Below are 24,664 nucleotides of genomic sequence, written 5' to 3'. Positions count from 1 at the left end.
TGTGATGGCCTGGGACTCAGGCTCAGACTCGGAGCCAGAGGAGTCTCAGTCCACACCGGATCTTTTGCCCCAGGCGGCATCTGAACCTAGTCTGGGGTCTGAATCTGAAGAGCCCCAGTCTGCACAGGTTCCCCTGCAACAAGCACCAGCTGGGCTGAGTCAGGGGCCTGAACCTGCCCTTGCTCCAGATGCGGGGATTACCTCGTTGCCTCCAGCTGGGCAATCTCTTACAGCTGCTCCTCTACCGGTTGGGTCAGGAGAGGCTGAGGCGGCCTCTGGGCCTAGTAACCCACCGACATCTCCCGAGCTGCAGAGACTGAGGTCTGAGAGAAGGAGAGACCTGAGCACTCACAGGAGGAGTGCTCGCCTTTGGGCGAAACAGGGAGGTGCATCACCAGCGGAACAGGACCAGCCGTTACCCCAACAGAGATAAAAGGCTGCTGGACCCGGCCCCAGGTTGTGGGAGCAATGTTGCTGTTTGCCAGAAATCCTGTGCCTGACCTTGTCTGGGTTGCTGCCTTGTATCCTGCTTTGGCCCTGTCAGACTGATTCCTTGCAGAACCCTTGGATTCGGGACTGGACCTGGACCGTGTTACTCGGGTTACCTCCAGGCCCAGCACACAAGCCCCTGCTCTCTAGGCCACCTCTGAGGGAGGTGTGCAGGATGGCAGCATGAGAACAGGCTTTTTCCAGTGGTGGCTTCCTGACTGTAGAATACTTTTCCAGAGAAACACACCAGGAGCCATCATTGCCAGGTCTTGGATGTTTATGACCTACAGGGACTGGACTGAAGAGGAAGAGGAATGGTGGAGATCATGTACAAATCCCTTCTCTTGTAGCTTCCAGAGAAGAGAGAGACAGTATTGAATTACAGCAGAATCTGAGGGAGATAACAGATCAGAGACAGGCGAGCAGCTGAGTTACTAGGTGTTAGGAGAAGAAGGAGGGGAGGTGTGCAGCCAGCTGACACGTCTTTAGACAGCATAGATGAGCCGCAGTCCTCAAGAACTTGACATTTGTTAAGAGTGTAAGAGCAACAGACAAAGAGACATTTGACCACCGGGGCCACTGTAGGGTCAGATGCTGTTGGGAGAGAAGTAAGGGAGAGGAGCCAAAGTGAGCAGTTCCATCATTGAGTGATGTCTGGATTCTTTGTCTCTCAGTGTAAGGACTGAATAAAATCATAAGAAAAACCTTTCACGTTTCCTCCTTCCTGAAGTCACTGGGGGAGGGAGAGAATTCCTCAAGCCTGACAATGACCTAAAAATGCTACCTTTGTGGCAGTGGTGGCTAATCTGTGGCTCTCTTGATGTGGGACTATAACTCCCATCATCTCTGACCAGTGGCCACGCTGGCTGGAGCTGAAGGGAATCGGAGTCTAACAAGATCTGGAGAACAACACTGGCTACCACTGAGTTTTCCTAGCCTATCCATAGCAGAGAAGATATACAAATTAGGAAATGTTTGGGACAAGTCAATGTTTCAAATGCAGATACATGATTTTGCATAGCATGCAAGAACCAACAGTATGGTGGGATTAGGAAGACCTGGGTTCAGATCGCCACTCAACCATGAAACTGCCAGGGTGATGTACATTGGGCTACACACTGCCTCTCAGCCTAACCTACGTTGCAGGGTTGTTGTTAGAATAAAAGAGCAGTCCTGCCTGCCTGCTTGAGAATCCATAGAGGAGCAGGGGAATAAACGGAATGAGTCATAATATGTAAGATTTGTGTGAAACAGGTAGGAATGCATCACGTTTGCCATCAGATTTGTTGTCTGAATCTACCGATTGTTCCAGGAAGTCCTCAAACCCCAGGTAGACACTGCCCAACACTATAAGAGGGACACCTGCACCCAGTTGCTTTACAGGTATTTACACAGCACAGCAATCCTTTTACTGCAGTTCATTGGAGCAAGTCATTCAATGTTGACATAGGAGCCCCATCTATAAAATGCCCTGTGCACATAAATCTGGGCGCAAGAAGCACTCAAGCTCAGCAATGATCTTAGCCCTACCTTACAGTACCATGTTGCCTCTCCTTGTACTCTGTCTTCTTTCGCCACTCTTAGTTGCCTCTGCGGTTCCACGTAAGTTATTTATCATTGATCACATCCATTTTCCTACTATGCTGTTAGGGACAGGATGAAAGACCTGTACTATGGAATGACATATCAACTGGGTCATCGTTTGATGCTAATCTAGGGGGGTTAAAAACTTTGCTCAAAATGTTCTTGCCACAGACTGATCTTTTATCAGTCCCCGCATTTGGACTCCCATGCTAGCTTTTGAGTGGATGCATTTGGTGATGGGGAATCACAGAATCATAGACTGGTAGTAATCTGTTAAGCCTGCTGTAAGTTCTAAAGGTAGGTTGGCTAAATATACAGTATTTAGCTAAGTTCTACTGTGTGTTTGTGTGTGTGTGTGTGTGTGTGTGTGTGTGTGTGTAGTGCAATGGATGAGCCTAAGTCATGTCCACTAACTTCAAAAGGTCTACTCTTAGTAGGTAAAAGGGGTAATGGAAAAGGACCCCTGGAAAGTTAAGTCCAGTAGGACTAGCATTGGGAGGCATATTTTGCATGGATCTATCTATTCTATCTGTCAGTCTATCTATCCAGTGCTTTTTTTCTGGGGGGATGCAGGGATGCGTATACCCCTAAACATTTTGTGAATCTTTGTAGTTTTGTCCATTTACTGTATTTTCCCCGATTTGAACTATAAAATGGTGATTTTCTTGAGTCAAAATGAGAGTACCTAAACCTTTTTTAAAAAGAAAAAAGCACTCTATCTATCTATCATCTATCTATCATCTATCTATCTATCTATCTATCTATCTATCTATCTATCTATCTATCTATCATCTATCTATCTATCTATCTATCTATCTATCTATCTATCATCTATCTATCTATCTATCATCTACCTACCCATCTATTGCCACCGGTGTCAGCATTTCTTCTGCACCAGTGGTGGAGGAGGCAGGGCAGGTGGGGCACCTGTGAAGCTGCTGCCTTGGGGACTTCTGCCACCTGAGGCAATTGCCTCAGTTTGCCTAATGGCAGAGCCAGTTCCATGCTGGTGCACTGCTGGGGTTGGAGCTGCACAGCCACAGCACCCAATTAAGACAATTAACAACTAGTTTAGGTCTGAGAAAACAAGTGCTTCTTCTTGCACAACAACTCATAAGCACCTCTTAAAATTTACTGCCACAAGGTTTGATGGTGGTACCGCCTTAGATGGAATGAAAACAGAATTAGATCAATCCCTGAAGGAGAGACTCCTCAGCGGCTCTGAGTCATGTGAGCTAAAATTTAAATGCTAAATGTAACCTTCTGATTTCGGAGGCACCATACCTCTGAAAGCCAAGTGCGCAAGACAAACATCTAGGAGAAGGGTGATGTCTTCCTGCCCTGTGTATAACCTTCCTGGACCAGGGCATCCACAGAACAGCGAGGGGCATGGCTGTCCCTCCCATGCATGAAAAAGAAGAGGAAAAGGTTGCCATATTTCAAAAAGTGAAAATCTGGATACAAAAGTTGTTGAGCCTTTTCTGGCTTTTAAGGAAATTCCGGACGTGTGGCAACCCTAGTCTAGCATTTCAAGAACCAAGAATATTAGGCAAGAAGTACAGTCATTCTCTCTCTCTCTCTCTCTCTCTCTCTCTCTCTCTCTCTTGGAGGGAGGGTGTGAGAAACTGTTGTGCTCCCCTGCTTTCAGTGTTTTCTTTCCTCTACATACCCATGAATAATTCTTGTGGGCACCCATGTTTCTGAAGGCCTGTAGTAGATCACTGGTGAAAAGATGGCATTTTGGCTGGATAAACACCTTATTTTATAAAAGTTTCTATTAAAATTTGTACATTATAAGGCCACACATGTAAATCACCTTGGTTCCGCCAAAGAATCACGGGAACTGCAATTCGTCTAGGGTTCTGGGTACCGTTGTTCTGTGATGGGTGAAGTACAGTTCCCAGGTTTTTGGGCGGAGGTCAAGTGCTTTAAGTACACTTTAAATGCATGGTGTGTACGCAGTCAAGGTCAGAACCAGGAGGACATATTTCACATTGTGCTGTGTACTCTTGGGAATATGCTACCCACAGCCAGCATTACACACTGAATGGGACATAGGCTTTTCCCCATTTTGTTCAATGCCTGAGGGTGCTTCAGTCCCATAGTTGTATGATGTCCTTCTCTCGTCTTCCAGCAGCCTTGAAGTGTATACAAGGCGATAATGCTACCCAAGCTCCGACAGATTGTACAAATAGTTCAGACGCCTGTGTGACCATCAAGAACGAGAACACACTGACTGGTAAGGAAGTGTTGGGAGAAGGAGAGGGGCAGGGAAGCCTGACAACTATTTGGCATCATGTGGTTCCTCCTGGAGGCTTTGAGAATGATCAGGAATCAGCATGACAATTGACAGGGTCGATGGCTTGCCCAGTGGTGTGCCGTGGGTTGCTGGCAGCCGGGGTAGGCAAGCAGCTGATGCCTCATTGGAGCCAAATGGGGCCGTGCGACACCACTTGCCTGTCCACACAACTCAGTTCTTGGTGGGCGACTCCCCTGAAGCTTGTGAAGAAGAGTGCTGTGCTGTACTGTACAGGCATCCCTCCACCCACACCCAGTCCCTGAGGACTGGGCTGCTTTGCTGTCTTCGCTTAGGCAGGGTGGGGATCCCTGAGGAAGCCAGAGCCTGTCTGCAGAATTTTGCACCTGAGGCCACTGCCTCTCTGGTCCCCCCATGCTATGCCACTGGTCTTGCCTCTAGTAGGGGTGCTATTTAGGGAGGTAGTTATGCCTAAGGTGGTTTTTGGTTCCACCTGCTGGATAATAATGATGGCTCAGGCCTGTGTATTATACATACATGCCAATGGCACGAATCCCTTTACTTAAAAATACACTACAATGCATCTAATAACAAGTAATGACTGGTTGCGTTGACAGAAATATAAGAAGCTGTTTTACGCTGAGGCAGACCACTGGTCTATCCAGTTCAGTGGTGTCTGTACTGACTGACAGAGGCTCTCTAAAGTTCCAAACAGGACACCTTTTCCCCAGCTCTACCTTGAGATGGTGTGATTCAACCTGGGACCTTGGTCACCAAAAGCAGATGCTCCTATGTTTCCATGATCATGCTGAGTTCTGGTCTGATCTACAGGCTCTTATATTCTGGGAAGCCATATTCCCTTGGAAGAATTTGGAACCAAGGTGGAAGGACAAGGCAGAGTGGAGACAATATAGAAGATTTCTGGGGAATGGGGTCTCTTGACCTGTTGTTTGTCTTTTCCCTCTTCCGGTAAACAGGGGTCACGTTTACTACAACATTCTATACATGTGGGGGAAATGATTCTTGTGCCAATGCTTTCACCGTCACCATAGGAGATAATGCATATCTGCGATACACTTCGGCTTGCTGTACCACAGCTGACTGCAATGCAAACTTAAAATGGGGAGGTAAGTCATCATCTGCCCCCTCTCTGACAACAGAATTGCAAATCAGGGTCCCTCCAAATGTAATTTTCCTGGTGCACCCAGGTTGATTTCTACTCATGATGCTATTGGGGTGGTCTCAGTCATTTCAATCCATGTTTGTGTGTGCAAATGTTTTGGGCTAGTCACATGGCTTCATTTCCAATCAGTGCGCATCCCATTATTTCCTGTTGAACCCCCTTAACTTTTCATTCTACAAATATATTGGTTTATGTTTCCCCCACTTTTGTTGTTCTATAGCCAGCCCCTCCAGCCAGTGATAACGATGCAGCAGAACTGGGGAAGCATCACTGAACAAATGAATGCAGGATAAATCCGCCACTAATGCAGTGTTATTGTTTCAAGAACATACTGCAAAAAGAAATTAGAAATTGTTATAATGAAAGAAAAAAACACTATGTAAAATCATGTAGAAAAGTTTTCTGCTCTATGGTGCCATCTGGTGTCACAGTGTTATAACAAATATAAAACTCTATTTCCTTACTAATGTAGCTGAGTCCATTCACAATTTTGCATTTGAAATTGGTAGGAATAGCATGAAGTGTATGAAGTTTTAGTCCCTCTACCTGTTCTCATCCTAACGTAAGGGAGGGATGAAAGTTATCTCTGGACCTCATTCTTTCTGACAAAGAACATGTGAGACGAAAACAACATCAAAATAAAGTGTTTGTGGGGGAAATGTCTCTGTGGGTCACTGATGGAGGAAGAGGGGGGCGGAGGGAGCGCACCCCTCCTGGCACCATGATCCTGGTGGTGTGCAATCACGGCTGCCCCCCTGCACTGGGCGCTATGCCCCTGTGGGTAGCGCACCATGCCCCCAGGATGCATGCCACACCCCCGGGATGCACACCAGTCACGCCCCCACCTGCTCTCCGACCCTGGTTCCGTAGCATGAAGCTCCACCACTGCTGTGGGTGCCTGCATGTTGCCAACCACCACTACCCCCTCAATTTGGGAATGCTGTCCATAACAAGCAGGTGTTGATAGACATGTGTGAGGAACCACTGGCACTCCAGGTGTTGCTTAACTGCACGTTCCCTCAGCCCCAACAAGCATGGCCAATGGGAAAGGATGTTGCAAGTTGGTAGTTTACCAACATCCGGAGGGCCAAGGTTTGCCCACACCTGGCGTAAGAAGAAGGAACTCTGAGTGTGGGACAGGATTGTGTGGGGAGAAGCTGACCTCCTAATAATGGTGTTGCTGTGGCCTGCCTGGAAGGGACTAGGGTGGGTTCAGAAAGATGTGGGTCTACGGTGAGCCAGTCCAGGGCTCCCGCTGTTGCATTCACACAACTCCAACCTCCTGCATCCTTTTCCTGCTCCATCATGTGCAAGAGAAGACTGCTGTTTCCCATCTCACTTCTAGCACGCACCAGTAGCAGCCATTGTGATGTGATGGATCAGGCAGGGCAGTCGCATGGGTGCTTGGCAAAGCTCCATACATGTAAACAGCAGAAATGCCAGCATTAGGAGACTTGCTTCACCCCAACACACTGGCTGCTACTGGTGCGTGTGTGAATCAGGCCTTTCAAGGAACCATCAGGCCTCTTCTTAAAATCCTATTTAGAAATTCCCCACACCACTTGCTTCTCTCTTCTTTGCTTCCTAGTTCCTCCAGCTTCTTCGATAAAGAATGGGCTGGTTTGCTCGACTGGATGTTTCACTGAGACACAGGAACCCTGCAATGGTGGAAAAGTCTCATGCACAGATGCGGAAAATACTTGCATCAGCGTAACAGGGAACTACGGCCCTAAGGAAGGTACTTAGCAGGGGAGGAAGAGGGATTGCGTGGGGTAGAGGGAACAGGTGGGAGGAGATGCCTCTGGAGCTTCCAGAGATGGACCAACCATGAGCCAAGATGAGATGGACACCTCAGGTGGCAGAGCGAGAGACCTGCTGCCCTGAACCTCAAGTAACAATCTCTCAGGATATTCTTTGATGCACGCATCGTTGAAATGTACAAGAGTTATGCCAGAGTATGCAGGGATTATATTCATGATAAGGTGCTAATGGCTTGTGTCCTTTTCAAATGAGTAGAACCTTGAGATGAGATTATCAAGCTAAATGTTGGAACATTCAGATTGGCCAAATAAGGAAGTCTTGTATGAGTCAGAATTAGGTACATGTAAAGGAATAGAAGGCACATTTCATCATATGTGATGGACTTGTAGAGCAGCTAAAGGATTTTGGGAGATGATACGTAATGAGATTAAAAAATATATATTTAAGAGGACTCTCCCAGAAAGACCAGAAGCTTTTCTTTTAGCGATAATTGGATCAGGTGTACAAAAGAATCAAAGGAATTTGCTTCTGTATGTGACTACTGTAGCGAGAGTACGAGATGCTCCAAAATGGTGGGAGGATGCAGTACATATGAAAGAGGAGTGGCAGTCGAAATTGATGGAATATGCTGAATTAGCAATTTTAACTAGTAAAATTAGAGAACAAGACGAGACAGCCTTCAAGGAGGATTGGAAAATGTTTGTAGTTTTTTTTAAAAAAATATTGTAAACATGTTAAAATGCTAGCAGGTTTGGAGTAAGCTTAGCAGTAAAAGTTATTCAGATAATAAGGTGGAGGAAAGAAGGCATAGAATAATTACAATATGCAGCAGCAAAAGATAATTTGAAGAAACCAAGGAAGGGTGGAAGGGAAGTCGATTACCAAGGGAATGTATATTGGAAAACGTTTGACTAGTTGCATTTTATTTTTTAAAATTTATAAATAAAATTTATAAACAAACAAATAAGCATTCTTCGCCTAGTGCATAGTTAAATGATGGGATTCGGTCTTATAAGACGTAGTGATGATGGCCACCATCTTGGATGGCTTTCAAAATTGGACAGATTCATGGAGGATAAAACTGTCATGACTATTAACCATGTCTACTTGCAGATGCCAAGTTCATCCTGAAGGGTTGTGGAACAAGCAACGTATGTGAATTCAAGGGCAAAAAGGTGCTCATTAATGGAACCAGCTACTCAGTGAAAGAGGCAACCTGTGAGAAAGCTAAATCCTCCAGCACCAACCATATCCTGGGGAAGAGTTCCTTCCTCCTCCTGCTACCCAGTATCTCCAGCATTCTCTTTATGAAGTTTCTTTCCTGAGCTCTCTTTACATGCCAGGCAACTTGTAGGATCCATGCCATGTGCTTTTGGGCACTCGAGTGGACAAATCTGTCAAGTTCAGTGCTCTTAAGTTTCTCATTTTAAAAAATCTTAAATTCTTTTCTCCACAATACTAGAGCAATCTGCATTTTTTTTTTTAAAAAAAGCTATTGAAAATCAATCCACATTTTAGCATAAATTTCTCCTAATAAACACAATTTGTAATTGCAGTTTAACCAGTATAGCGTTTTGCTAGCATTTCTCCCTAATATAATGCATTTGTATACAGTGGTACCTCGGGTTAAGAACTTAATTCGTTCCAGAGGTCCGTTCTTAACCTGAAACTGTTCTTAAACTGAGGTACTACTTTAGCTAATGGGGCCTCCCACTGCCTCGGCACGATTTCTGTTCTCATCCCGAAGCAAAGTTCTTAACCCGAGGTACTATTTCTGGGTTAGTGGAGTCTGCAACCTGAAGCGTCTGTAACCTGAGGTACCACTGTATATGTTATTATCACCAAAATATGCACTCTGGGCACTTTCTCCAAATAAATGCATTTTTGTATACACCGTTTGGTTTATGAACTACATTGCAAAATTCTGAGAAATGTGAATTCTGAAAGCTGAGTTTGTGTATTGATCTGGGAAGTGCAAATGAGTTAGTTTCTCATTAATATGTAGACAAAATTGAATTCCATCCTCATCCCAACTTGGGGACCACGATGCCTCCCCATTGTCCTCCAGGTTTTTCTTTCAGGGCTCCCGTCTGTTTTCTGAATGAAAGATTGCAGGCCCAATAAAGAATAATCAGGGACTGCCAGCTTGTCGCCACCAAGATGGCTGAAATTCCATCGCAGCCGCTTGCACTGGTAATTAGAGGCTGAGATGGGAGTAATCAGCCTCCCAACTCCCCCCCCCCCAGGTTCGTGGGCGCAGTCTCATCCACAGTTCGCCCAACACTTGGCCCCAAATTCGGAAGGAATGAGGGGCCGGGAGGCGCTGGATGCGTAGCACAGTGAGTTTCTTGGCAACTCTCCAAAGCTGTCTCTGTGAATGACAAACCTCCATTTCGTAAGATGAAAAATTGGATTTAAATTATGGACATGCTCTGAGTGAGGAGGGGGGAAATATTCTGCTAATTACCAGCCATTGAGGTGCTAAAAAGGATTTGATCGGAAGAAGGACTATTATTTGCGTGGAGGTATGATGGAACGGAAAGGAGGGGGTGAGCCTTATTGATTTCATTATGCTTTGTTTTACTATGTTACTCTGCAAAATCACTTCTGGTTTGGCTACTTGATTAACTATGAAGCAAGTGAGATTGAAAAGTTTGGTATTTATTGATATAAAGTGGATTTAACAATCATCAACTGTATGGAGACAACAGTTATTTTAAACAAAAGAACTAAGGATTTTGACTTTTGGCTTGTTGGAAAAAGATTTCCTGGTTTGATTTATGATATTGGCATAGAAGCAAGATCTCATTAACAGCTGGAGAGACGTCAAAGAACTCGGGATGACTGCCCGGGATTTATGACGCAGTCTTAATAGGCCGTCATTATGGATGGAAGTGCAGACCAGTTTGTTGTTAAAGTGTATAGTCATGGGAGAGGTGTGTCTTCAATATTCTATGCTTGTATTTTTAACTAAAACCCTTCCCTGGAAAGGCTAACGTTTGAATGACAACTGGTTTGGGAAACGTATAGGGCAGATCTCTTGATTGGATTTTATCTGGACAGAATAGACAGGGCATCTAGGGAGGATTCTTGGACTGATTTGGCAGAAACACCAGCCTGTGAAGAGATGCTGTGAACCTACATATTGTTTGATTTATCTTGCTTGTTGGAAGAACTCAGAGGCTGTGGAAAATAATGAGGATTAACATCAGAATGACTTATGGGAACCATTGGAAATGAATATGAGAAGCAGTAGAAGTATGAGATGATCAGATCCCCTCTGACCTCAGAGTATGGTGAAGTCACCCCCGAAAAATTAATAATTTGGCATAATATTTTGATTGTTTAATTATTGAATAATTTGTATAATTTGGAATATATGATGTGATTTGATTGGAATGTTAAAATGGAAAATTTAATAAATATTATTAAAAATAAATAAATAAAGAATATTCAGTCCAAAAACGGTTCTATTTGTTTCTTCCAGACGGCAGTCAATAAGAGTTTAAGGAAGGCTTTAGCACTAAGGGGAGGTCGCAGTCAAGGGTTCTTGCATGGCTGGGTGGGGTGGCACGGGGGAGTCTACAGAGGAGATTGTTGTGTTACTTCCTAATGTGCCTTTCTTCGTATTGATTCAAAAAGTGATTTGGCCAGTCTGGGGCAAAGCAACACTCCTTATGTGTGTCCAAGATTATTCTATATATAAAAGAGATGAACCTCAATTAAAACAAATGAAGAAACTAAAACCCCAAATCAGAAGCAAGTCCCACTACCATTCCAGCCATGCCTAGGCTCCTAGCCGTATCTCCATTTTGTCAAGCAAGAGGCATGAGCACAGCTCAAGGACATAAACCAGAGAGTGGAGCCCAGCTGGTGAACAGTAGCAGATTCAGAAGTGTCGGGTTTCTTCATAGTAGGCACCAGCAAGAGCAGTGAATGTCCTGGCTGAGTGCATGGAGGTGGCTGGAGGATGGATGGTGGTCAAGGGATTGAGGTTGAACCCGGACAAGATAGAAGCACTGTGTGAGAGAGTATTTATGGGAGGAGCTAAGGGCTCCAAGTTTTGAATCTAAAGAGACAGAGCAGCTGGGGGAGAGAAAATAAGCAGGACTCCAACTTTCTCACTTTTAAAACCTGCCAAGATTTTGAGGCCTGCAAGGTGATAACTGAGCAATCCATAAACTAAAAAACCTGCAAAGCACCAACCAGCTTTTGCAAAATGCTGCGCCTTTGCCTTCCATGCTTGAATTCATACCATGTGGGCAAAAATGGATCACCTGACCTCATGGGGACATCAGCTGATTTTTTCTTGGGCAGCACACACACCCTGCCATCAAAGTTGGCCCATTCTCCTGATCAAGTTTCCCAACCCTGCAATAAATTCAAGTGGAGAGAGAGAAACATCAGCTCTGTAACTATAGACAGGGATGGAGACCCTATGCTGCCCCCTCTTTATTTTGCTGGACTACACCTCCCACAATTCCTTACTGTTTCAAGCTGGCTGTGGCTGATAGCGATTGGATTTCAGCAAGACTTGGATGGCCAGCTCTGCTGTGGACTGATAAGTAGAAGCTGGAAGAGCAAACTGCTGATCTCATAATCATGTCAGATAATAGGTGTTTTCCCTGGCCAGATTTCCCTGGATGTTTAGCCGATTTCTGCCTGGACAGTTTCTGACAGCAGCCTGCCAGCTGTGTCAGGGAAATTCTGGACATATGGCAACCCTAACAGCCGTCCTGTTCTCACCTTCAAAACCTGGGAGGCGGGTGGGGCTGATTGTGTACAGTGGGAACAGGATTGCAACTCTATCTCCTCCCCGGACTTTTGGGTGTTAAGCTGGGTGCATACAAATAGAGGTTTCTCTAGTTCTCATGAGTGATCAGAAGCAGACCTTTCTAATATGCAGTCATATGTACATAGAAATAGGAGTGCGGGTGGTGCTGTGGCTAAAACCTCAGTGCCTAGGACTTGCTGATCGTAAGGTCGGCAGTTCGAATCCCCGCGGCAGGGTGAGCTCCCGTCGTTCGGTCCCAGCTCCTGCCCACCTAGCAGTTCGAAAGCACCCTTAAGTGCAAGTAGATAAATAGGTTCTGCTATATAGCGAGAAGGTAAACGGCGTTTCCGTGTGCTGCGCTGGTGCTGGCTCGCCAGATGCAGCTTCGTCACGCTGGCCAGGTGACCCAGAAGTGTCTTCGGACAGCGCTGGCTCCCGGCCTCTTAAGCGAGATGAGCGCACAACCCTAGAGTCGGACACGACTGGCCCGTACGGGCAGGAGTACCTTTACCTTTACCTTTTTATGTACATAGAGCCTGTTCTGATCATTGGCTGAACATGTTGATGCTGCAGGCAGGGTTAATGATTTGCCTTGAGAGCATATTTAAACTTCTTTTGTTGTCTACCGGCATTATGCTAGCCATTCTTCCCATTTTTTAAATTACCGTATTTTTCGCCCTATAGGACGCACCTTTTCCCCTCCAAAAATGAAGGGGAAATGTGTGTGTTTCCTATGGGGCGAATGCAGGCTTTCGCTGAAGCCTGGAGAGCGAGAGGGGTCGGTGTGCAGGCTTCAGGAAGCTATCCGCAAGCCGTGGGAGCCCGCGGGACTTCCCCCGGGCTCCCCCGGCTTGCGCAGAGCTGCCTGCATCCCAAAGCCCCGGCGCACTGAGCAGTCGCGCCGGGGCTTCTGGTAGCTCTGCGCAAGCCACGGGAGGGCTCCCCCGGCTTCCGCAGCACTGCTTCTTATCCCAAAGCTACCCAAAGCAACTGCTCAGCGCGCCGGGGCTTCGGGATAAGAGGCAGCGCTGTGCAAGCCGCGGGAGGGCTCCCCCGGCTTGTGCAGCGCTGCTTCTTATCCCGAAGCCCCGGCGTGCTCAGCAGTCGTGCCGGGGCTTCGGGTAGCTCTGTGCAAGCCCTGGGAGGGCTCCCACGGCTTGCGGAGAGCAGCCTGTTCTGGGGGCTGGGGTCGGGGGAAGCACGGGCTTCCCCCGCCCCAGCCTTGCGCCTTGGGGGGGAAATAATTTTTTTTCTTTATTTCCCCCCCCAAAAAAAACTAGGTGCGCCTTATCGGCCAGTGCGCCTTATGGGGCGAAAAATATGGTATAATTTTCAGGTTTATATATTTCAACAATTTTACAGTCATTTTAACATTTTAAAACTTGGCTTTCTTACTCCCACTTTCTGTGATTCCCTAAATTTATTTTTAATATTTTCTGCATATCCAAATTAACTTAATTTGTTCAAATATACAAAAAAATAAAAAATTGTCCAGTAGCACCTTAGAGACCAACTAAGTTAGTTCTTGGTATAAGCTTTTATGCGCATGCACACTTCTTCAGATGAATGCCTACTGGACAATTTGTTTATTTTTAATATATTTTGACTGCGTCAGACCAGCACAGCTGCCTACCTTAATTTGTTCATTTATTCATCTACTTTAACTATACACTTTTATGAAACTGCAAGTTATTACATTAATCCTGCCAGTGTCCTGATCTGTTTACAAATTGTTTGTAAATATTCAATAAACCGTTTCCATTCTTTTATAAAAAGTTTGTTATCCTGTTTTCTTATTTTTCTGGTAAGTTTCGCCATTTTTGCATATTCCGTAAGTTTTTGTATCCATTCTTCTTTTGCCGGGAATTCTTATTCTTTCCATTTGGGGCAAGCAACATTCTTGCTGCTGTAGTAGCATACATGAATAAGTTTCTGTACAGTTTGGGTAGTTCTGTCCCTATAATTCCTTTTTTTTACAGTGACCATTCTTAAGTCGGGAATAGAGTAGTTGCTTTGGAAGATGATAATCAGGCATCCGAACAATACAACCAGTCCAGTTGATGCTGAAGAATCATCGCTTTGACACTGGTGATTTTTGCTTCTTCCTATACAGTGGCATTAATTTGCCTTTCTTCCCAAGTTATCCGTTAAATCTTTTGGAGACACTGTTGATGGAATCTTTCAAGGAGTTGGAGGTGGCATTTATCAGTGGTCCGTGTTTCGGAAGCGTACAGCTAGCAGGAGTGATCCCACTTCCCTTCTCTCGGTGTGTGTGAATATGCTCACAGCTATGACATATTGAAGCTGAACATTGGCAGGTTGGATTCCTGAGCCCCCTTCTAATTCCTGGATCCAGCAAAGATTCAATTCCTGGAACAACCTGACGAGCTTCCGGCTTGAGGTCATGGCCTTCTAAGTATGGGCTCCTAAAGTAAGAAATGAAGTGGCTTTGTGCCAGGCGACAAATGGTTGGGTCCCCCTCCCTTGACTTGCTGGTAGTTAGAAAGACAAAGAGCAGAGAGAGTTGTGTGAGAGCTAGAAGCTGGAAGCAAAGTTGCAGGCTGGGAAGCCAGAGATACAGAGCCATGCCTGGTTTCTGCTTCAATCTAAGGCTGTGGCAATGGGAGAAGCAAGACTCTCTTGGCATGTTAGTGCTATGAATCCCTCCATCGTAGGCTCAGGTTGTATATATGTGCAAAAAAACCCCACCGTCTCTGCGGCCCATTATTCCAAAGGAAACATGAACCCTGGATAAACGCCAGGAACCACAGGAATCTTTAACCGCTAGGAGATTGGGGTGGCATCATAGGTGTCCACTCCCTGGGGACCTGGTTGCCCAACCCCCTAAAAAATTCCCCATGAAGGGTCTGGGCACCCACAAATTTTGGTGTTGCATGGCACCCACAGCCCTAGGCACCCACGCTTGCGGGGGCAAGCCAACACTCTTGGGTGGCAAACAACACTGGGAACCAGAGTAGGGGGAGAATTCTCTTGTGCTTAGTTTCTGCTTGTAGGTTTCCCACAGGTGTTGGTGTGATCCTTGTGAGAACAGGATGCTGGACTAGGTGGGTTATTGGTCTAGTCCCATAGGGTTCTTATGTTCTTAATGCACAACACAAAAGGTACAGAGCATTTTTGCCTAAAGCAAATTCAAAGCAAGGTTGGGTGGTTGCTCCTTTGGTGAAATGTTTGAGAATTGTGACAGAAGCCCAAAGGGGAATGACTGGAGGATGGGTAACTATCTTTATCTAAAATCTGAAAATGGATCTGAGATGAGGTGTTTCTTCCCTGTTTCTGTGCTTGCCCTCAGTGCCATGGCTAGGGGCCAGGCCAAATGGCTTGCAGTGTCCTGGATGCTTCTCGCAGGATCCAAGGTGCCGCCCCACAGGGACATTAAACTGCCACGGCTGGGAGCGCAAGTGTGTCTACTATGATGTGTCCGCACAACAGGGTAAGGCCGCATTCAGACAGCTCTGTATTCCATTTTTCTGATGTTTGGTTACCTGATAACTTTCATGTTTTATGCAATCTTTCACACAATTTCGCTTCTGGAAATCTAGCAGAACCGAGTGGAATTTTAGCACCCATTTTCATGACAATTGCTGGCTAATCTGTGGCTCTCCTGATGTGGGACTATAACTCCCACCATCTCTGACCAGTGGCCACTCTGGCTGGAGCTGAGTGGAATAGGAGTCCAACCAGATCTGGAGAGCAACACATTGGCTACTGCTGAGTTTTCCTAGCCTGCCCATAGCAAAGAAGATATACAAATTAGCAAATGTTTGGAACAAGTCAATGTTTCAAATGCGGATACTTTGATTTTTGCATAGCAAGCAAGAACTAACAATATGGTGGGACTAGGAAGGCCTGGGTTCAGATCGCCACTCCACCATGAAACTCCCCGGGTGATGTACATTGGGCCACACACTATCTCTCAGTCTAATCTGCCTTGCAGGCTTGTTAGAATAAAAGTGTGGTCTTGCCTTGCCTGGCTCCATAGAGGTATTTGCTCAAATCCAAACGCAACACGTGGCTAATATGTTAGGAGTCATTTTGCAAAGAAACAGAAAAAGATGCTTGTAACTTTAAGAATTGTTTCTTTAGTTCACGGTGTGGTTTTCTGATCTGATAGGGTACAGCTGGTTATGAGTATAAAAGGAGATGGATTGCAATTTGGTTTTGCCTGCAAAGAGGACACTCACACACTTTGTGTTTGTGCTTGTAAGCTTGTAAATAAAACTCTGTTTGAGTATTTTTACACTTCATGGTCTCTGCCATTTGCTGCCAAGAGATACAGCTCCAACATAACAATGTATTATCATTAGTTCGATCATACTATAAAATATACAAATCATAGGCATGCACACATAATTTATGCATAGTTATGCAAAGGTTTTTAAACAAGAAATAATAAGCATAATAAATTGCTGTCAGGGAACACCGCGGCGAAGGCAGGATTCCTTTCAATAGCAATATTGTAGTGGTAAGTGCTCCAACGTAGGGAAAATATATTCAAATCGCTTTGGAATGCAGCAATAAACAGCAAACAATACAGGAACAGAGCAGTGTTTCAAGGATAAGTCAACTGTTTAAAGTCAGTGTTTCCACAGAGGAGTGGGAGAATAAATGGAATGAGTCATAATATGCAAGGTGTGTGACAAACCGGTAGAAATGCATCACGTTTGCCATCAGATTTGTTGTCTGTATCCAATGATTGTTCCAGAAAGTCCTTGAACCCCAGGTAGATATTGCACAATACCCATTTGCCTTACAGGTATTTACACAGCACAGCAATCCTTTTACTGCAGTTCATTGGAGTAAGTCATTCAATGTTGACATAGGAGCCCCATCTATAAAATGCCCTCTGCACATAAATCTGGGCGCAAAAAGCACTCAAGCTCAGCATTGTTCCTGGCCCTACCTTACAACACCATGGTGCCTCTCCTTGTGCTCTGCCTTCTTTCACCACTCTTAGTTGCCTCTGTGGAGCCACGTAAGTTATTTATCATTGATCACATCCATTTTCCTACTATGCTGTTAGGGACAGAATGAAAGACCAGTACTTTGGAATGACACTTCTGTTGGAAAAACACTCGGGAAGGCCACCACTTTCCCAAGACACCGGGGCATCTCTCCGGTGGTCACTCTCTGGCTGTAAACTGTTTTTTCTCCATTTAGATTTCCATGCTAGCTTTTGAGTGGGTGCCTTTGATGATGGGGAATCATAGAATCATAGACTGGTAGTAATCTGCTGTAAGTTCTAAAGGTGTTGGCTGAAATATACAGTATTCAGCTAAGTGCTACCCAAGAGTATATATTGCAAATGGATGAGCCTAAGTCATGTCCGCTAACTTCCAAAGGTCTACTCTTAGTAGGTAGAAAGGGTAATGGAAAATGCCACTGTCTCCGCTTCTCCCCTGCTCAGCTGCCTTGGCTGTGGGTGGAGAAGCATTGCTAGCACTGACGCCTAATTCAGGTAAGATATTGCTGAAATGGCTAAAGTTATTGCATACTTGCAAGATCATTCGTGGTGGAGGAGGCTGGGCAGGTGAGGCACCTGTGAAGCTGCCGCCTTTGGAACTTCTGCTGCCTGAAGCAGCCATCTCAGTTTGCTTAATGGCAGAGCCAGTTCCATGCTGGTGCATTGGTGGGGTTGGAGTTGAAAAGCCATCAGTCCAGCACCCAATTAACACAATTAGCAATTTGTTCAGGCCTGATGAAAGAAGTGCTTCCTCTTGCACAACAACCCATAAGCACCTTCTGAAATTCACTGCTACAAGGCTTGGTGGTAAAACTGCCTTAGAAGGAATGAAAGTAGAATTAGATCGATCCCTGGAGGAGAGGCTCCTCAGTGGCTTTGAGCCATGTGAGCTAAAATTTAGATGCTAAATGTAACCTCCTAGTTTCAGAGGCACCATACATCTGAAGGCCAAGTGCGCAAGGCAAAGATCTAGGAGAAGGGTGATGTCTTCCTGCCCTGTGTATGACCTTCCTGGACCAGGGCGTCCACTGGACAGTGAGCCCCGTATTCCCAGCTTTGCTTGAAAAGGAAAAGGGTATGTGTCTAGTGTAGGGTTGCCATATTTCAAAAAGTGAAAATCTGGACAAAAAAGTTGTTAAGCTTTTATTGTAAATTCATAAAATCGAGACTTCTGACATTGGTGTCATATGTCCAGATTTTCCTGGACATTTTAGCGATTTCCACCCAGACACTGCTTCCAAATGCAGTATTCTGGCTATGTCTGTGAAATTCTGGACATATGGCAAAGTTAGGGTAGTATTTCAACAACCAAGAATATTAGGGAAGAAGTACAGTCTCTCTCTCTCTCTCTCTCTCTCTCTCTCTCTCTCTCTCTCTCTCTCTCTCTCTCTCTCTCTCTCTCTCAGAAATGTTGTGCTCCCCACTTTCCGTGTGTGTCCCCCTTACCTACCCATGAATAATTATTTTGGTCACCCATGTTTCTGAAGGCATGTAGTAGATAACTAAAACTGGGCAAGATGGCATTTTGGCTTGAAAAGCACCTTACTTTTTAGAAACACTTCTATTAAAATTTGTTAATTATAACAACAGCACACATGTACAGCACCTTGCTTCCACCAAAGAATAACAGGAGCCGTAGTTTGTCAAGGGTGCTGAGTACAGTTGTACTATGAGGGGTGAGCTACAGTTCTCAGGATTTTGGGTGGAAGCTAAGTGCTTTAAGTAGACTTTAAATGCATGGTGTGTACGCAGCCAAGGTCAGAACCAGGAGGACACATTTCACATTGTGCTGTGTACTCTTGGGCATATGCTGCCCACAGCCAGCATTACGCACTGAATGGGACATCCTGTTTCTATGGCTTTTCCCCATTTTGTTCAATGCCTGAGGGTGCTTCAGTCCCATAGTTGTATGATGTCCTTCTCTCGTCTTCCAGCAGCCTTGAAATGTATACAAGGCTATGATGCTACCCAAGCTCCGACAGATTGTACAAGTGGTTCAGAAGCCTGTGTGACCATCAAGGATGAGTACACACTGACAGGTAAGGAAGCGTTGGAAGGAGAGGGTCATGGAAGCCTGACAAGTATCTGGCATCATGTGGTTCCTCCTGGAGGCTTTGAGAATGATCAAAAATCAGCATGACAATTGACAGGGTCGATGGCTTGCCCAGTGGTGTGCCAAGGGTTGCTGGCACACGGGGCAGGCAAGCAGCCAATGCCTCCATAGCACACACACACCCCTCATCGGGACCAAGTGGGGCTGTGTTACACCACCTACCTGCCCACACAACTTCGTGGGCGAACCCCCCTATATAGAAGGGTCTGGAAACTTCTGTTTCAGTGTATCTGAAGAAGTGTGCATGCACACGAAAGCTCATACCAAAAACTGACTTAGTTGGTCTTTAAGGTGCTACTGGAAGGATTTTGTTTTGTTTTGACTATGGCAGACCAACACGGCTACCTATCTATGTCTAAGGTGGTTTTTGGTTCAGGCTGCTGGATGGTAATGATGGCACAGGGCTGTGTATGCCAGTGGCACAAATCCCTATACTTAAAAAGACACTACAACACACCTAGCAAAGTTGCAAACAAGAAGCCTTTTCCCCAGCTCTACCTTGAGATGGTGGGATAGAATCTGGGACCTTGGTCACCAAAAGCAGATGCTCCTATGTTTCTATGATTATACTGTGTTCTGGTCTGATCTACAGGCTCTTATACTCTGGGAGGCCATATTCCCTTGGGAGAACTTGGAACCAAGGTGGAAGGGCAAGGCAGAGCAGAGACAATAGAGTTAGGCAGAGAATGAAGAGTTCTGGGGGATGGGTCTCTTGACCTGCTGTTTGTCTTTTTTTATCTTCCGGTAAACAGACCCAAAGTTTAATGCAACATTCTATACATGTGGCAGAATTGTTTCTTGTGCCCATGCTTTTACCATCACCATAGCAGATGGGAAACATTTGCGCCACACCTCGGCTTGCTGTACCACAGATGGCTGCAATGCAAACTTAAAATGGGGAGGTAAGTCATAATCTGCCCCCTCTCTGACAACAGAATTGCAAATCTGGGTCCCTCCAGATGTCATTTTCTTGGTGCACCCAGGTTGATTTCTGCTCATGGTGCTATTGGGGCAGTTTCAATCATGTTTGCGTGTGCAAAGGTTTGGGGCTAGTCACATGGCTTCATTTCCAATCAGTGCACATCCAATTATTTCCTGTGGAACCCCCTTAACTTTTCATTCTACAAATATATTGGTTTATGTTTCCCCCACTTTTGTTGTTCTATAGCCAGCCCCTCCAGCCAGTGATAACTATGCAGCAGAACCAGAGAAGCATCACTGAACAAATGAAAGCAGGATAAATCCGCCACAAATGCAGTGTTATTGTTTCAAGAACACGTTGCAAAAAGAAATTAGAAATTGTTATAACAAAAGAAAAAAACTATGTAAAATTGTGTAGAAAAGTTTTCTGCTCTATGGTGCCATCTGGTGTCACAGCATTGTAACAAATGTAAAATGTTCTTTCTTTACTAATCTAGCTGAGTCCATACACAATTCGTATTTGAAATTGGTAGGAATAGCATGGAGTGTATGAAGTTTTAGTCCCTCTACCTGTTCTCTTCCTAATGTAAGGCAGCGACGGAAGTTGTCTTTGGACCTCATTCTTTCTGACAAAGAAAATGTTAAAAGAAAACAACATCAAAATAAAGTGCTTGTGGGGGAACGGGCTCAGTTGGTGCCTGCATGTTGCCAACCACCACTGCCCCCTCAGTTTGGGAATGCTGTCCATAACAAGCAGGTGTTATTAGACAGGTGTGGGGAACCAGTGACACTCCAGGTGTTGCTTAACTGCACCTTCCCTCAGCCCCAACAAGCATGGCCAGCGGGCAAGGATGTTGCGAGTTGGTAGTTTACCAACATCTGGAGGGCCAAGGTTTTCACACACCTGGCATGAGAAAAAGAAATTCTGAGTGTGGGACAGGATGGGGGCGCGCGAAGCTGATCTCCTAACATTGGCGTTCCTGGGCCGTGCTTGGAAGAGATGAAGGTGGGTTCAGAAAGATGTGGTTCTACTGGTGAGCCAGTCCAAAGCTTCCACTGTTGCATTCACACAACTCCAACCTCCTGCATCCTTTTCCTGCTCCATCATGTGCAAGTAACCCATGTACTGCTGTTTCCCATCTCACTTCTAGCACACACCAGCAACAGCCACTGTGGTGTGATGGATCAGGCAGGGCAGTTGCATGGGTGCTTGGCAAAGCTCCATACAGGTAAACAGCAGAAATGCCAGCATTAGGAGACTTGCTTCACCCCGACACACTGGCTGCTACTGGTGCGTGTGTGAATCAGGCCTGTCAAAGTACCATCAGGCCTCTTCTTAGATTCCTATTTAGAAATCCGCAAACCACTTGCTTCTTTTTTATTTGCTTCCTAGTTCCTCCAGCTTCTTCAAGAAAGAATGGGCTCATATGCCCAATTGGATGTTTTGCTGCGACAGAGGAAACCTGCATAGGCGGAAATGTCTCATGCACAGATGCAGAAAATACTTGCATCAGTGTAACAGGGACCTACGGCCCTAAGGAAGGTACTTAGCAGGGGAGGAAGAGGGATTGCATGGGGTAGAGGGAGCAGGTGGGAGGAGAATGCTGCCTCTGGAGCATCCAGAGATGGACCAACCATGAGCCAAGATGAGATGGACACCTCAGGTGGCAGAGCGAGAGACCTGCTGCCCTGAACCCCAGGTAACAACCTTCCAGGGTGTTCTCTGATGCAAGCATTGTTGAAATGTACAAGAGCTATGCCAGAGCATGAAGGGGTTGTATCCATGATAAGGTGCTAATGACTTGTGTGTATTGTCCTTTGGTGCACTATAATGTCTTGGGTGAGGGATCGAATTTGGGCTCCTTCACATAAGTCATTTTCAAGTGAGTAGAATCTTGAGATCATCTGATCGAGCTAAATGTTGGAATGTTCAGATTGGCCAAATAAGGAAGTCTTGTATGAGTCAGAATTAGGTACATGTAAAGGAATATGTGATGGACTTGTAGAGCAGCTAAAGGATTTTAGGTGATGATATGTAATGAGATGAAAAAAAATATTTAAGAGGACTCTCCCAAAAAGACGAGAAGCTTTTCTTCTAGTGATAATTTGAAGAGATGTACCAAAGAATCAAAGACAAGACAGCTTTCAAGGAGGACTGGAAAATGTTTATAAATTATTGTAAACATGTTAAAATGCTAGCAGGTTTGGAGTAAGCTAACCAGTAAAAGTTTTTTTGAGAATAAGGTGGAGGAAAGAATGTATAGAGTAATCATAATATGCAGCAGCAAAATATAATTTGAGAAAACCAAGGAAGGGTGGAAATGAAGTCGATTACCAAAGGAATGCATACTGGAAAATGTTTGACTAGTTGTATTTTATTTTTTTGAAATTTAAAATTTATAAACAAACAAATATTCTTCGCCTAGTGCATAGTTAAATGATGGGATTCGGTCTTATAAGACGTAGTGATGATGGCCACCACCTTGGATGACTTTCAAAAAGTATTGGACAGATTAACAGAGGATAAAACTGTCAATGACTATTAACCATGTCTACTTGCAGATTCCAAGTCTTTTGTCGTGAAGGGTTGTGGAACAAGCAACGTGGGTGAACTCCATAGCCTATTCGGGTTCATTAACGGAACCTGCTACAAAATGCGAAACGCAATATGGAAGTCTGCTGAATCCTCCAGCACCAACCATATCCTGGGGAAGAGTTCCTTCCTCCTCCTGCTACCCAGTATCTCCAGCATTCTCCTAATGAAGTTTCTCTCCTAAATTTCATTCCCATGCCAGCCAACTTGTAGGATCCATGCCGTGAGCTTTTGGGCACCGGAATGGACAAATCTGTCAAGATCAGTGCTCTTAAGTTTCTCATTTTTAAAAAAATCTTAAATTCAATTCTCCATAATACTAGAGCAATCTGCATTTTTTTAATAAAAAAAAAAAACTGTTGAAAATCCATCCACATTTTAGAATGAATTTCTCCTAGGAAACACAATTTGTAAGTTTGACTAGATTTGCAGTTTGATTTGCAGTTTGCACAGTTTGACTAGATGTGCAGTTTGCACAATTTGCAGTTTGACTAGAGTAGAGTTTTGCTAGCATTCCCCCCTAAAAAAATGCATTTGTACATATGTTATTATCACCAAAATATGCACTTTTGGCACTTTCCCTACATAAATGCATTTTTGTATACACTGTTTGGTTTATGAACTACATTGCAAAATTCTGAGAAATGTGATATTTGAAAGCTGAGTTTTAGTTTGCATATTGATCTGGGAAGGGCAAACAAGTTAGTTTCTCATTAATATGCAGACAAAACCCAACTTGGGGACCAAACCACAATGCCCCTCATCCTCCTCCAGGTTTCTTTTCGGGGTTCCCAACTGTTTTTTGAATGAAAGATTGCAGGCCCAATAAAGAATATCCAGTCCAAAAATGGTTCTATTTGCTTCTTCTAGATGATGGTCAATAAGAGTTTAAGGAAGCCTTTAGCACTAAGGGGAGGTCCCAGTCAGAGGGTTCTTGCATGGCTGGGTGGGGTGGCATAGGCGAGGCTACAGAGGAGATTGTTGTGTTTCTTCCTAATGTGCCTTTCTTCGTATTGATTCAAAAAGTGATTTGGCCAGTCTGGGGCAAAGCAACACTCCTTATGTGTGTCCAAGATTATTCTATATATATAAAAGAGATGAACTCAATTAAAACAAATGAAGAAACTAAAACCCAAAATCAGAAGCAAGTCCCACTACCATTCCAGCCATGCCTATGCTCCTAGCCATATCTCCATTTTGTCAAGCGAGAAGCCTGAGCACAGCTCAAGGACATAAACCAGAGTGTGCAGCTGGTGAACAGTAGCAGATTGAGAAGTATTGGGTCCCTTCATAGTGGGCACCAGTGAGAGCAGTGAATGTCCTGGCCGAGTGCATGGAGGTGGTTGGAGGATGGATGGTGGTCAAGGGATTGAGGTTGAACCCGGACAAGACAGTAGTAGTAGCAGAAGAAGAAGTTTTTTTTGTGTGTGTTTGTGTGTGTTTTTATGGGAGGAGCTAAGGGCTCCAAGTTTGGAATCTAAAGAGACAGAGCAGCTGGGGGAGAGAAAATAAGCAGGACTCCAACTTTCTCACTTTTAAAACCTGCCAAGATTTTGAGGCCTGCAAGGTGATAACTGAGCAATCCATAAACTAAAAAACCTGCAAAGCACCAATCAGCTTTTGCAAAATGCTGCGCCTTTGCCTTCCATGCTTGAATTCATACCATGTGGGCAAAAATGGATCACCTGACCTCATGGGGACATCAGCTGATTTTTTCTTGGGCAGCACACACACCCTGCCATCAAAGTTGGCCCATTCTCCTGATCAAGTTTCCCAACCCTGCAATAAATTCAAGTGGAGAGAGAGAAACACCAGCTCTGTAACTATAGACAGGGATGGAGACCCTATGCTGCCCCCTCTTGATTTTGCTGGACTACACCTCCCACAATTCCTTACTGTTTCAAGCTGGCTGGGGCTGATAGCGATTGGATTTCAGCAAGACTTGGATGGCCAGCTCTGCTGTGGACTGATAAGCAGAAGCTGGAAGAGCAAACTGCTGATCTCATAA

General features: G+C 45.0%; 2 protein-coding genes and 1 long non-coding RNA gene across 3 annotated transcripts in view; 2 read left to right on the top strand and 1 right to left on the bottom strand.

The window, feature by feature from the left end:
* LOC309375399 overlaps positions 1-24,625 on the bottom strand; it is a 30,062-nt gene extending 5,437 nt beyond the window's left edge. Inside the window, exons 1-2 of the long non-coding RNA XR_014170907.1 lie at positions 24,553-24,625; positions 23,388-23,736 (exon numbers count right to left, since the gene is read on the bottom strand). This is a non-coding gene — a long non-coding RNA (uncharacterized lncRNA). The remainder of the gene's footprint in view (positions 1-23,387; positions 23,737-24,552) is intronic.
* On the top strand, positions 1,835-8,946 carry LOC309375279 (phospholipase A2 inhibitor gamma subunit B-like). The gene is made up of 5 exons (XM_081920935.1): positions 1,835-2,091; positions 4,211-4,312; positions 5,308-5,457; positions 7,102-7,251; positions 8,388-8,946. The coding sequence occupies exons 1-5, from the start codon at positions 1,956-1,958 to the stop codon at positions 8,597-8,599; spliced, it is 750 nt and encodes a 249-aa protein (XP_081777061.1). The 5' UTR covers positions 1,835-1,955; the 3' UTR covers positions 8,600-8,946.
* On the top strand, positions 16,906-22,840 carry LOC309375816 (phospholipase A2 inhibitor and Ly6/PLAUR domain-containing protein-like; the record flags this gene model as incomplete). Its single annotated transcript, XM_081921740.1, has 5 exons — positions 16,906-17,041; positions 18,967-19,068; positions 19,895-20,044; positions 21,457-21,606; positions 22,626-22,840. The coding sequence occupies 5 exons, from the start codon at positions 16,906-16,908 to the stop codon at positions 22,838-22,840; spliced, it is 753 nt and encodes a 250-aa protein (XP_081777866.1).
* Positions 24,626-24,664: the final 39 nt, after the last annotated feature.

Source organism: Podarcis melisellensis (genome assembly GCF_964234715.1).
Source record: "Podarcis melisellensis genome assembly, chromosome: 8".
Taxonomy (NCBI): domain Eukaryota; kingdom Metazoa; phylum Chordata; class Lepidosauria; order Squamata; family Lacertidae; genus Podarcis; species Podarcis melisellensis.
This window is presented reverse-complemented; position numbering and strand designations above follow the sequence as displayed.

Coding starts and splice junctions, on each gene's coding strand:
- LOC309375279 (XM_081920935.1), top strand. CDS start 1,956: ATGCCCTGTGCACATAAATCTGGGCGCAAGAAGCACTCAAGCTCAGCA. Junction 4,313..5,307: donor GAACGAGAACACACTGACTG/GTAAGGAAGTGT, acceptor TCCGGTAAACAG/GGGTCACGTTTACTACAACA. Junction 5,458..7,101: donor TGCAAACTTAAAATGGGGAG/GTAAGTCATCAT, acceptor TTTGCTTCCTAG/TTCCTCCAGCTTCTTCGATA.